At 41.1% G+C, this 13090-nt stretch overlaps 1 protein-coding gene across 1 annotated transcript; it reads right to left on the reverse strand.

Moving 5' to 3' along the window:
- Positions 1-3324: 3324 nt before the first annotated feature.
- LOC118214880 (delta-like protein 4) lies at positions 3325-12837 on the reverse strand. The gene is made up of 11 exons (XM_035395162.1): positions 12346-12837; positions 11964-12224; positions 11495-11552; positions 10555-10818; positions 9079-9139; positions 7669-7799; positions 7232-7401; positions 6708-6927; positions 5419-6160; positions 4729-4837; positions 3325-4092 (listed from the first exon to the last, which is right to left on the reverse strand). The coding sequence occupies exons 1-11, from the start codon at positions 12397-12399 to the stop codon at positions 4087-4089; spliced, it is 2076 nt and encodes a 691-aa protein (XP_035251053.1). The 5' UTR covers positions 12400-12837; the 3' UTR covers positions 3325-4086.
- Positions 12838-13090: the final 253 nt, after the last annotated feature.

Here is a 13090-nt window from a genome sequence, read left to right on the forward strand (position 1 = left end):
TTGTATTCTGTATTGTCTGTCAGCCCTCATAAATTACTATTCCATTCACAAAGTGCTGTTTAATTTCCTCAGAAAAATGTGAAAATGAGAAGGGTTTTAAAATGTGTAAACATAAATCACAGGCATTTGTTGAATCCCCATAGATTAATGTAATTTCCAATTTTTGCTGAGTATGTTTCATTGGAGTTTGATGATTAACGTTCTCCCATCTGTTTGTAATTTGTCCTGAAAATATTGAGATTAGCAGTGTTTATATTCATGTACTTGTACATTTTATCTTTCCCAAGGGAGGATATACCATAATTTGCAGGTTTTAAAAAAGAAGAGAAGGATTCATATTAAGAAAATTTACTCCTTATTTGTTGTGTGTGAATTTCCTTTATGTGAAGCATCTACAAGAACACAGTTTGTAACAGAGATGCGTGAGAAACAGTTGGCCAGTGCCCTGTGCATTTTAATCAGACAGGAAGTAGGAAATGATGTCACTTGGTAACAAACAGGATGCTGTGATTATAATACAATGAAATGCTTGGCTGTATGATTGAAACCCAAAGGCCAGAGAATGGGCCAGAATGCAGATGACCCACTGCTGTGGTAGCAGTGCAGGTTGCAACTCAAAGGTTTTTACCAGATGACTGATTGTAACATAACGAGTGTTTTAGCCTGGTGCTGGATGAAACACAAAATTTATACTGTGGTGTGTCTTTTTTTCTCTCCAACTGTGACTGGTAAAAAAAAAACTTGAATTCCCTTGGTTAGCACATTTGATGGTGATCAGCTCCAAGTGTTAGATTCGCTCATTAATTAATTTGAGTTTTAATTTTTAAAATAGCATGTTTATATGCGCAACATAATTTCTGAGGTTCCACCCTGCTGTCAGTTAACTGCTTAATGACCAGGACCTCATTAGGCTTGTTCTTACTGCACATTGGAGAAGTGCAGTGTTCCATATATTGTTACAGACTCTAAATTCAAAAGTCATTTTGAGTTAATTTGCATGTAAGTAGAAAACATCTTTACATATCTTATCTTTTATCTTCCTTTTGGTTGCGTGTATATATTTGGTGCACGTATGTATCCTCTGTCTGGGATGTAAAGGATATGGACATGGACACGACCATTATGCAACAATAAATTAAATACAAGAACAAGTAAAAAATTATGCACAATTAAGCACACAATTCATGGTCCCTGACTAGATAGACAATGACTTCGCATTCCAATCTGTGGAAAGCCTGCACAGCACAACATGAAGGGTATATCAATTCTAAAGGGTGTTCATTTTAAACCACAGCACGTGCATGGGTGCAGGTCTTTCTGGCAGTCTATTATATGCTCAGGGGTATTGTGCTGGTCGATTTTTTGTGTGTGTGCCAGTTGTTTTGTGATGAGCATTCACTGACTTTCAAAATGAAAATGGTTGTATATATGAGGGTAGTCAATGGTGCAATCAGGCCTTGATTTCTCTAGAATGTGTTCCAAAAGTACCAGAGATGTCTCTTTGTAGCACTGTACACACTGAGGTGGTATTTTTGGCAAGCTGGGTAGGCGATGCTAACCCGAGCTCCTTGGATCGTGTTGTTGTGAAGTTTTTAAACAAAGACCCCTGCGATATTTGTGAGCCTGTTATAGGTAACGCCCAATTTCAAGCATGTGTGAGGTAAACAATCCGGTAACCACCACATTACTTTTTGTATGAAGTCAGTTATTAGTTTTTTTTTTCTTAACTAAAGAAACATAACAAGAGCATTGAAGAAGTCTGGATCATAACGATAGTGGGAAATAAAAAAAAAAGTCAATTTCAAGAATAAAAATCTGGATTGTGGGATAGATTCTTACAGTAAGCAGATGCCTTGAATTAACCTCAAAACCCCATCTGTGTCTGTCATTGGAGAGCTCCTAGTGTCTTTGTCGTATGCAGAGGGAGAGAGCGCTTGGCTGTGATGTTGACTCTAACCCTGAATGGTGTCTGGGGGCTTGGTGCTGGTCTCTCGGAGTGTTTTATTGGGGCCTTGTTCCCCAGTTCATGCTCACTTGGAGGGGAGGCATATGCTGGTTTTCATCGTACTGTGGGGTCACACCCCACAGCATCTGCTTGGCTTTGTTAAGTAGACGCTTTTTTCCATCATTTGCTCCTCGGTTGTTTTTGTTTCAGAATTCCAGCTTAAGGGGCCGGTATCCAAGGAAACGGATTAAAATTTCAAGCTAATTTAAAAGTACATGGACAGGAGGGGAGGTGGGAGGGGCTTGACAATGTAGGGGTGGGATATTGCCTCTCAGTAACCGAGCACTAACATTGACTGCCGTGGACAAGTGTTCGTTGACAGTGTTAAAAGCTTGGCATAGCTTAAGAAGCCATGATTTCTGTCATTTTGATTGATTCATGTCAGCATCCCCCATGCAACCTGGTTAGCAGGACTAGATTTTTGGCAGTTTGTTTTTAAATGGTCAATTATCGAATGCACTGAAGGTTATTTCTGTGTATGGTGCACAGTCTCAAATAACAGTGATCCCAATCCTTTTCCATTAATATTAAAAATGGATTATAATTCATACTAGTTTCAGTTGAATGTGTTATGCACTTTCAGTGTATCATAGCTGTTTTCTGTGGGCATTATTTAGTAAGATTACTTTGATTGATACAGATATTTAGGAAATATTATGTATTTCTACAAACCCTTATCTCTTCCCACAAAGACAAAAAACTGACCTCTGTATGATTGTGAGCACATGGTTTTGATAGGACAGCCACAGCATAGGTTGTGATTACTGTACTGTAAGTGACAAGTGAAAAATTGTATCCATGTATCCAGTAAGCCACTTCTCCAGAAAATAAGATTAACTGAAGGAACCTTTACCATTTCCAAAAGCTAGATAAAGCGATCAGTCTCCAGTTATCTGATCATTCTCAACATTTAATAAGACCAACAAACAACAGTGTACCAGGAATGTTTTCATTGTTTAAAAAAATCAAAACAAAAAACAAAAATAAATTCATTTTTTTGCAGACATCAAATTAAAAACAGTTTGAAGGAATAACATGTACACTTCAGACATTTTTCCCTTATAAATATACATTATATACAAAATAATTTTATAAAACATAGAAAGATCAGTGCTTCATAATATTTAAATTAACTAGTGAAATGCTAATCTTAAAAAATAACATTATTGGTTCTGTAATTTCAGTACTAATTATAGGCAGTCCGTGGTATGATAGTCACTTTTAACTCTTCTTCTTTGTCTTTATTTATGGGCAGTGTTGCATAATAAGTAATTGTACTTAGTCTTGAATTCCACTGGCACTGCACTGTGTATTGTGGTCCCGTGGTTTTCTCTCGAAATCCCTTTTGAATAAAAAGAATCCCTTTCATTTCGGTTGTGCAAAGGATCCAAGACGAGTGGGGCACCAATTTAGCTCTTAAACCCATTTTTAAGGCTCTGTGATTTGGGCAGCATACAATCTTTATCAACGTTTGGAAAAAACAAAAGTCATTTTACACAGTCGACATGCATCTTAGACATTCTCCTAAAAATGAACCGTCTCCAGTATGTTTTTTTTTCTTCAAGAAATGTTTAGTTAGTTTTTTTTTTTGTCCCAAATTGGAGAATTCAACTCATTTCCCTTTTATTCTTGCATAGCACTGGGAGGTGACTAGACTTGGTCAGATCCTCCCACAGTATTGTAAGCTGTCGCTTGCTCGGTGTTTCGCTGGTCGTCACGCCAAGGCGGGGCATCTTCTGAGGGAAACTCGTTTAGCTTTGCGGGGCATCTGCTCGCTGTCGTAGGTGCGCAGTTATCCTGTCGCTTCCCATCGCCGTGGGTCCGTCACATGACCACCCGAGGCGAAATGTCCAAGACGTCTTGCGTCTGACCCACGATTTAGTCACTCGTGAACATTCTAACTCCTGGTCAAAGGTCAAGTCCTATTGCATTCGCAGAGCAGATAACTGCTCCCTCCAGTTATCAAGTTTTAAAGAGCAGCATTTCCATTTAAATAAATCCCAGTCTCTTTTTATATTTGTAAACAGTCCAGAAGATATTCCTCCTTGGTAGTGTTTTTTTTTTTTCATATCTTCCACAGTTTATACCTAGAAAAGCGGAAAGGGAAATGTGTGAGATTCAAGATAACTGATAAGAATAAGGAAACCCTTGCATCCCATGATAACAAAAAATATACTGGTTATTATAGCTGGTTATTATAAATGTTATTTCTCTATACTGGCTATGCTTTCATATCCTTGTTTTTATTATTACAATCGTGACTTTATGAATTCCTTTCAGTACCACTGAGTTCAATCACAGGACAAAGACAAATTAAGAGAAATCAAAGGTTGCTAAGCTTACGTTATTCAGACATGCACACGTGCATCCATGAATACCTAGCCTACATAAAACATTGTTTTTTAAAATGTTTTCATTTCTATTTCTATTGTTACACATTATTACAACTAAGAAAAAAAGCCCTTAAGAATACAACTGCTTCGGAGTTTTTAAAAACTCGTAGCATTTCCATTTAATTTATTAAATTGTCTGGTCTCATTTTTGAGTTGCCTGTAGATTTACATAAATAAATTATCATTATATACATGAATATTCATTGTTCCACCAAAAATTCTGCAAGGACAGAATGCATGATTGCTGTTTCCTGTAAATGAGACAGTGTTAAATACCACAGGTTTAAGCATGCAGACAACAGGCAAAATGTAAAGAAAATCAGTGTTTACCTCAGTTGCTATGACACACTCATTCCTCTCCTCTGCTATTACAAACACAGACTGGTACATTGAATCTCTTGGGGAGCATATCGTTGATATCCTACACTCTGGCTTTTCACTGCAAACACAAATCACAAGGTTTTTAACATTAAAACACAGAAGAACACCACATGCAGTCCACCAATGCGAACAAAACAAGCTCATCCACACTTCAACAGTTGTCAAATTCACCACTCAAACAACTCAGGGGAATATGATATGCTTCCTAGAAAAGCTGACTATTTAAAAGAAAGGCCCAATCGGGAATGGCAAATGATCGGGCGAATCGGTATTTTGAAGAAAGTGAGACAATTAGAGAAAAAAACATTATGCATATAAGCATAAACACAGGTTAGAGTTTCAGGGGCTAAATGCCGTGTGGAAGATTTGGTTGGCTGATGATCCTACCAGCACCAGTGCTCTCTAAATCTGCGTCACTGAGGTCAAATGCATAGGTGCGTGTGAGTGTGTGTCACAGCCAGCGCGGCACAGATAATATTACAAGGTAATTCCGCTCATTCAGTCATCATGATAAGTCACGGGAATGTAAGCTATATAATACAATGCATGCACCAAACATATTTCCCTTGTGAAGTCTATAAGTTTTACATCCAGTAAGCAACCTGATTGAAAAATCTTGTAGAAAATTGTCCCCCTTACCTGTACATTCTACTCAGTGGTATTTTCTCTTCTAAACATTTTTCACAGTTGGGATTTTTGTCCTCTTGAGATGGATCATCTTTGAAGTCCTTGGAGGATTTGTAGTCCAAGTGGTAGTTGTTGTGTTTGTAGTTGGTTTTTTCTAGCGCACAATCCACCTCCAAGTCGACCTTCTTGTTGGTGTTCTTCAGCTGCGAGGCAGGTATCAGGTTGTCCTTCTGGAAGTCGGACAGGTTGTTCATGGTCTCTGAGTCCTGCTCCTCCTGACTCCTCTGCCGGTGCATGTAACGGAGGACGGTGGCCACCATGCAGAGGAGCATGATCAGGACCACCAGGCCCACGCCCAGGGACACGGCCGCCCAGTGGAAGGTGTCGCCGGGCTTGCCGCCGGAGGTGGGGCTGGGGGTGACGGGCAAAGGCACGTTGTAGAACTGGCAGTGAGGGCCGGTGTAGTGGGCGGGGCAGGCGCAGGTGAAGGACCGATCCCCGCGGCCCCTGGCGGCGCAGGTCCCCCCGTGGAGGCAGGGCTGGGTGGCGCAGACGTCCAGGGGCGTGTCGCACTTGCGGCCGGTGAAGGCCGGGGGGCACACGCAGCTGAAGTCGTTGAAGCGGTCCACGCAGGTGGCGCCGTTGGCGCAGGGGTTCTGGGCGCACTCGTTGATGTTGATCTCGCAGTGCTGACCCGTGAAGCCGGTCCGACAGTGGCACATGCGCATGTTTCCATGGAGAATGCAGCGGCCGCCTAAGCAGGGGAAACCATAGATATCACACACACATAGATATGTTAGTCAGTCCATTGCATGACCAACACAACACAACCAACAGCATTAGAAATGCCAAGGGATCTCATTTAAAACAGAACAGAATGCTTATGCATTTGTTTCCGTAGAGACCCTAATTAGAAATTGTAGTGCATAAATATGGAGGAATAATGAACAGTAACACAGAGAAGTAACACAAGCTGCCATTAGATAAAGAATGGTAAATAAAAACTAAACAAGTAAACAACAATGCCACCTACTAGCATTTTTTGGATCTTAATTCTAGGGTTAGTCATCAGGAATAATTGGTTCAGACCCATTTCTTGTTTTTGGGGAAAAACAGGTAGCAAATTTCAATAATGCTGCAGCTTTTAAGGCTGAGCACAGCTGAAATAGTCTTGTCTTCACTACAAGCAGAAGCAATTTTACAGCCTGGAAACCAGCAATTGTTTAAACTGTAGACAATGGGTCAGAGCTTCTATTTAATACCATTGTCAGAATGTCCTGGGAGAGGAATTTGTTGCGTACCATTGGCACACGGGAGAGACGTGCACTTGTCCACTTTCTTCTCACAGTTGAGCCCAGTGAATCCAGGGGGGCACTCACAGACGTATCTCCTCCCATTGTCCTTCTCATGGCACTTCCCATTGTGGAAGCAGGGTGAGTCGGCACAGGTCAGCAGGCTGTGCTCACAGTGCGGCCCCTCGAACCTTGGAGGGCACACGCACGCGTAGCCATTCTCTAGGTTCTGGAAAACAATCAGGCGGCCATTAAGAATAACCCCTTCCCCACGGTGAAACATCCTACGCAGGCTCACAGTTTATCAACTGTCATTGCCCTATTTGGGATATGCCCGTGAAATCGTGTTTAAATGAAGGGGCCGCATCACTTGACAGGGGCGCCTGTGCAGCGAGGCGATGCCGTGGCAGGAGGTCACTCGCTTACATTCTTTCACATCGGCGGAAAAAGGTTCGCGCAGATGAACGAAAAACAAAAACAGGAAATTCTGTTTGTGCTGTTGCCGTGGGAAACTGGAATCCTCCGGGGCTTACCATGCAACTCCCTCCATTCCGGCAGGGCTTGCTGTCACACTCCCTGACCTCCAGCTCGCAGTCCACCCCTGTGAACCCTGGCTGGCAGGCGCAGGTGTAGCTTCCCTGCCCCGTGTTCATGCAGGTAGCTCCGTTGCGACAGGGCTTGTGGTGGGTGCAGTAGTTCAGATCTGCTCGGACACACCAGCAGGGCACGTCAGAGGGCGTTTCACACAAGAGAAGCTAGACAGCTGTGGTGCTACTCTACTGTGGGTTTTCAAACACAACTATGATACACTACTAATCGTAACATCAGCATTCACTGGAAGTTGCGCACATGCATTACAGATCCCTCCTAAGTGTACAGTAGCATGCGGGTGCAGTGCTGCACACGTCCATGCTTTCCCCATGTGTTCCAGTGTGGTGGGGCATAGAGGCAAAGGGGACCGATACCTTACCCTGGTCACAGAGGAGTCCTCCCCAGCCTTCTTTGCAGTTGCACTGCCCGGGCTGCTCGCAGGTGCCATGTTGACAGGCCGAATGTTTCTCGCACTCATCACAGAAGGTTCCCTGCCAGCCCTTCCTGCACCTGCCAGAACAAACCACCACCCCATTACAGGCAATCAAAGGCACACTCTATTGCCCACATCCATAGCATCCCCAGTCCCTCCAATGCACTGATACAAGGGTTCAGTGCTTAAACTGCTAATTATAGTTCACTTTCTGTTGAATAATATATTTCAAGATCTTTACAGACGTTTCTGACAACTTGCTGCCTTTCACTTGCTGATATTTGGCCATTTGGTGTTTGTGGTCTAAAGCTTAAACACACGTTGACTCGCTCCAAAGTAGCTTTTACAGTGACGTTATGCCTCCAGAGGGTGTACACGTGCAGATTATTCTACAAAGGTAGAATTTAATCCTATTGTGCATGCAACCTAAGAGGGAAATAAATGGCAGTACGATCGAAAACATTCATTTAAGTCTGTAATTGTTAATAAATGCAATAAAATGAATCAGTTCATAGGTACAATCCTTGGAAATATAACATTCCTGTGCAAACTGATTCTTGGAGTTACTTGAAACTTATTTTCTTGCTCTAGGCCACAATCCCTGAATTCCCCAACAGCAACCTTGATAAAGCTGTCACATCCTCACAAATTTATGCAAATATCTAAAGTATCCTTCACTGTGCATAAAAACTGGCAATCAAAAATATGCAGTAAAACTTCAACAATATTTTTTTAAACCCTGAAATTAAACTATCACTTGAAACCATTGCATTCCCAAAGTATGCAGAATGGTTCTCTAAAACATCCAGGGCTAGTTTCACAGTTGCAGATTAAGCCTAGTCATAGACTAAATTCTATCTTGAATGGAGATTCTCCATACAAAACACAATTGAGTCCAGTACTAAGATTGATCTGTGTCAGTGAAATTAGCCCACAGTCTTTTAACATTGTTTCAATAAATCCTCAAATGCTTTTGAGTGAAGTTTCTATATATTCCCCAAGTGCTTTTTAAGAGACTTTCAAAGAGTGTTTAAGTGCACAGCTACAGACAGTATCTTGTATTTTACAGATTAAACAGAAAGAATCAAATGCAGATATAACAAGGTTGCATTTTAAGGGTTTATCCTCTAACTAGGTCAGCCCTTGTGGTGGACTGGAATGGTATTACAAGAATAATGCTGGTATATTGAAAAAGAAAATTCAAACCCAAGGAAAAGCAGACTATTGAACAAATAGACTGCCAAAGCAAGCAAAAAATTATTCAATGATAAAAAATGAATTTATGTGTTCATATTGACAGGACTCAACTACATTTGTTAATCCAGTGCTGAATTAACATTCACTTTATATACTTACACACACTCCCCTGGCTGGGAACAATTTCCATTTCCTTTGCTGCATCCTTCAAGACAGATTGCTATAATGTAAAAGACAACCAGACATTAGCTTCGCCTCCAAGCCACAAGTCATCCATACACATGCACTCAAAAAAAGGTTTGCTTACGTTTGGGTTATCATTACACTACTGAGCATACTAAACATTTATTTTTTAGAGGCTCTGGCTTTGCTGTCTTCGATTTATTTATTTGTATGACATCGTTATCCTTTTTCTATTTAAATGAAACGGAATCGAACCTGTTATCCAAGTATGCTAAGGAAGTCTGTTAATTTGCTACTGCCGTGTTGTGTTGTATGTGACATTGATTTTGCATGGTTACAAGGCTAGTGTTTAACGGCTGGTTAGCCCTGAGCAGATGCTTGCTCTCAAAAGCGGACAGCTGCTCCATTGTTGTTTGTACGCTGTGCGAACCATATTTGCAGCTGCTGCGCTCCCACTCAACAATAGAGACCGCAATTTAGTGGCGCGTGGCGGATAATAATGCTGCGATTAACCCGGCGCGTGCTGCTCTTCTAATAGAACGCTAGCCTGGGATTAAGCAACCCCGCACGCGTTCAAAAAGGGAGGGAGAAACCTGAGAGATGGATGGAGGAGAGGGGAGGTTTCTCAAGCACTCATTTGCTAATTTATAGGTAAATAGTCCGGGTACTGAATAGCAAAAATGGGACGGCAGCGGCACAGCTTTTTTTGGTTTGCCCTGGCGCCACATTCAGAAACAACACATGGTAATTATAAATTAACCTTAAATTGAACATGTCTGCTGCAAGGACAAGGGCAGTACGTCGGTTTCCGGTTGTTTTCATTAAGGTAACAACAAGCATCGACTTAATTTCTGTACGACACAGTTTAACACAGCCAACATAAGCAATATATTTACAGTCCCAGAATTTGTGCCAAATATGATTTTAGTGTTACTCTAATCTATTAAGAATCTCTCGACCACGCAAATGTATGAAATTCTATGTACCTACCCAGCTACTCACATTGTACTAAAATTAAGGCTTTAAGATATATTACTGGACTCTCCGTAGCCCGAAGGAGACAGGTGGAACAATTTCACCACATCACTTCACCAGTGATAAACAGATATGCCGCGTGATATCTACGATTACTTTTGTAGCCTACGTTCTTGTGAATGAATAGTGGCCGCGTTATCACTGGCTTTCGTTTTACAACTCTGCCTCTTGGATTAAGCGAGAAAAGCACAACTAAATGCTGCCATGCCCACGAAACCAGGACAGCTGTTGTAACGGTTTACGTCCAGTTTCCAGACATTGGAGGTGTCCACCACACTGTAACACGGCAGATATGTAAATAATCTAAATGCTGCACTGCCATCATGTTGAAATATATCAAACTTTTAAAGAAACGTAATGTTTTGAAGCAAACCCAAGTACTATTAGGCCAATAGATTGTTCTCTCCGGTTGCTTACGTTCTTGGCAGTATTCTCCCTTCCAGCCAGGAAGACAGGATATGTGCCCATCAGGGTTGCAGGTGTAGTGGCCAAAATGGTCGTCCCTGGGCGCGCACATGTTGGAACAACGTTCGCCGTAGTAATTTTCATTGCAGATGAACCGGTATGAATAGCTTAGCTCTGTCTGATTCCCGGTCTGAACATACCGAGACCACTCATCCCCTACTTCCAACTTTCTTTTGATGGCAAAATAGCTAATCAATAATTCGGTGTTGTTTCTTTCTGTAAAGAAGGGGACAAAATACAAACGAAATTAGAGGTGCATTTTCCAATGGCGTGCTGATTTTATTCCACTGGACATGGCTAACATATTTGTGGATGTCCATGAATGATTGGCATAAAGTGTTGAACAGCTTCTTAAACACATTTTCACTAGGATATTCGAATAACAGATGGTGAGCTGGTTGAATACCGGGTTTCATTTTGCTCCATATCAAAGCCCATAAGCCTTTCTTTCAAGTGCACAGTGTGCTGCGATTGAAATTTCCTCTTCCTTTATGTCAGCAAAACATTCTCAAACCATTATTCCCTTTCCAAAGGGCGGAACAGAAAAAGGTGTAAAATACAGGAAAGGCAGTCAGAAGGTTTTTGGCAAGGTTTAAATATTCTCACCAAAGACCAGCTCACTTTCCCACGCCAAAAATAAACTAGAGGAAGTGCAATTGTGTTGGAGTATAAGAATGAAAAAAGTGTTATGCAGCACATAACAACAAATAACGTGAATAGGTACTGATGAAATTCCAATTAATTTAACACTAAGCTAAACTACTCAAAACGTAAATACACTTTGATGGTTGTATTAAGGCAATATAAGTAATTTATAACTCCCCACGAACCATGTTTATATGAACTATGGAGACATGTCACCCTCTGGTGGCGAAAAGTTTGCTGTACTTACCTACAGGTTGGTCTGCTGAGGGAGAATGCCAAGCTTCGATAATTAAAGAAAAAGACCCCTAAAAGAAGAGAAGTTAGAAATTACAAATGAATTAAAAAAATGTTTTTTTTTTTTTGTTTTTTTTTAAAGTAACCCACAAAATAAACAAACGAATAAACATTCGAGTCTGTAAAACAGAAATTGAAGCTCGGAATATGTAAAATATGATGTTTTGTAAAAAAAAAAAAATATATATATATATATATAATATATACATATTGTCGTTGTTTACTTTCAGACCTACCAATATAATTTCTGTGAACCGACTAGCTTTCCGTTGTTAGCCAATTAAAAGTGCAGGCAACAATGTAACAATAAATAGACACGTATTTCGGAACAGATGCCAGTTATTCTTAAACTTAAAGTTATAGTTTGGCTTCATATTTAATTACTTATCGGTGAATTTAATCTCAAGCATCAGGTGTCTTACCGGCCATCCAAAGTTGATCGGCAGGCGAATAGGTTTGCTGAAACTGTCACCTTCCACAACACTGAACGAGTTCGTTCCCAGTACAGGAGTAATGACTGAGCCGAAGAGACAATCACCTGGTGATACCACAGCCTGGTAATTCTTCAGGCAAACTCGGAAAAAAGTCCTGCAGTCAGGTTTGCATGCATTGCCATTCTGCAGTAATCCTTTATTATTCTTAAAATCATGAAGATCCACCTCGAATACACCGGATCCCAAAACCTTAAGAAAAAATAAAGCATCGAGTAATACATCATTTTACATATAATGAAAACACAATCATAATGTATTTTTTGCCCAAGCATTTCCCGGGATCCAGAATACAGAGGGCATTGCAATTTACCTGCGCTGATATCGTTATGCTAAATGCAATGCTAAAGGTGAACCAAGCTGCCATCCTTCCCGTTTCTCCTTGGCAGCTGTGCGTCGCCTTCAATATAACCTGTTCCGTTCAAGGCGCTCCTATTCCAAGTGGTCAAGATAAAATAAACGAAAAACTAAAAGTAAAAATATATCCTTCTTCGAGCTCGTTTGCAGAGCCCCTTCTCAGTAACTCCAAACCACGCGTAGGTTTTGAAAATCCTGGGTTATCCAGCAATGCAGGTTGAAAACATATCAGGATCTGTATCCAGAGCTTGCTGCCCCCTTCGTTTCGTGCTTGTGCATACACTCCAATATGTTATTTCATTTGATGTCGTGTCGATGCCACTCGTGTTTTTGCTCATTCAAAAACGCGCGTCTTTCCTTGTAGTGGCAATAGCTGCGCAGTGGAGACGCTGCTTGTCAGGCTTACTATTCCTAAATGGAGAATGTTTGTCGCCTCCCGCAGTTTATATACTTGCTTCGTGTCCGTGCTGCTCATTATATAAACTGTCCATCAGTAAACACCGCCCACTTTCCACCCCGCCTCCCCGACAACACAGTCATACCCAGATTTAATACCCCACCGCTATGCTGACCACCAAAGGAGAGAGACTGATTATTAACAAGCCGAGCATCTGTTGATATATTTGCAGCACACATGAGTGCATATATAAATGTATGTGTAGCTGTATGAACACACATATTCGCTAGCCATATTAATTCGA

This window comes from Anguilla anguilla, chromosome 1 (assembly GCF_013347855.1).
Source record: "Anguilla anguilla isolate fAngAng1 chromosome 1, fAngAng1.pri, whole genome shotgun sequence".
Classification (NCBI taxonomy): domain Eukaryota; kingdom Metazoa; phylum Chordata; class Actinopteri; order Anguilliformes; family Anguillidae; genus Anguilla; species Anguilla anguilla.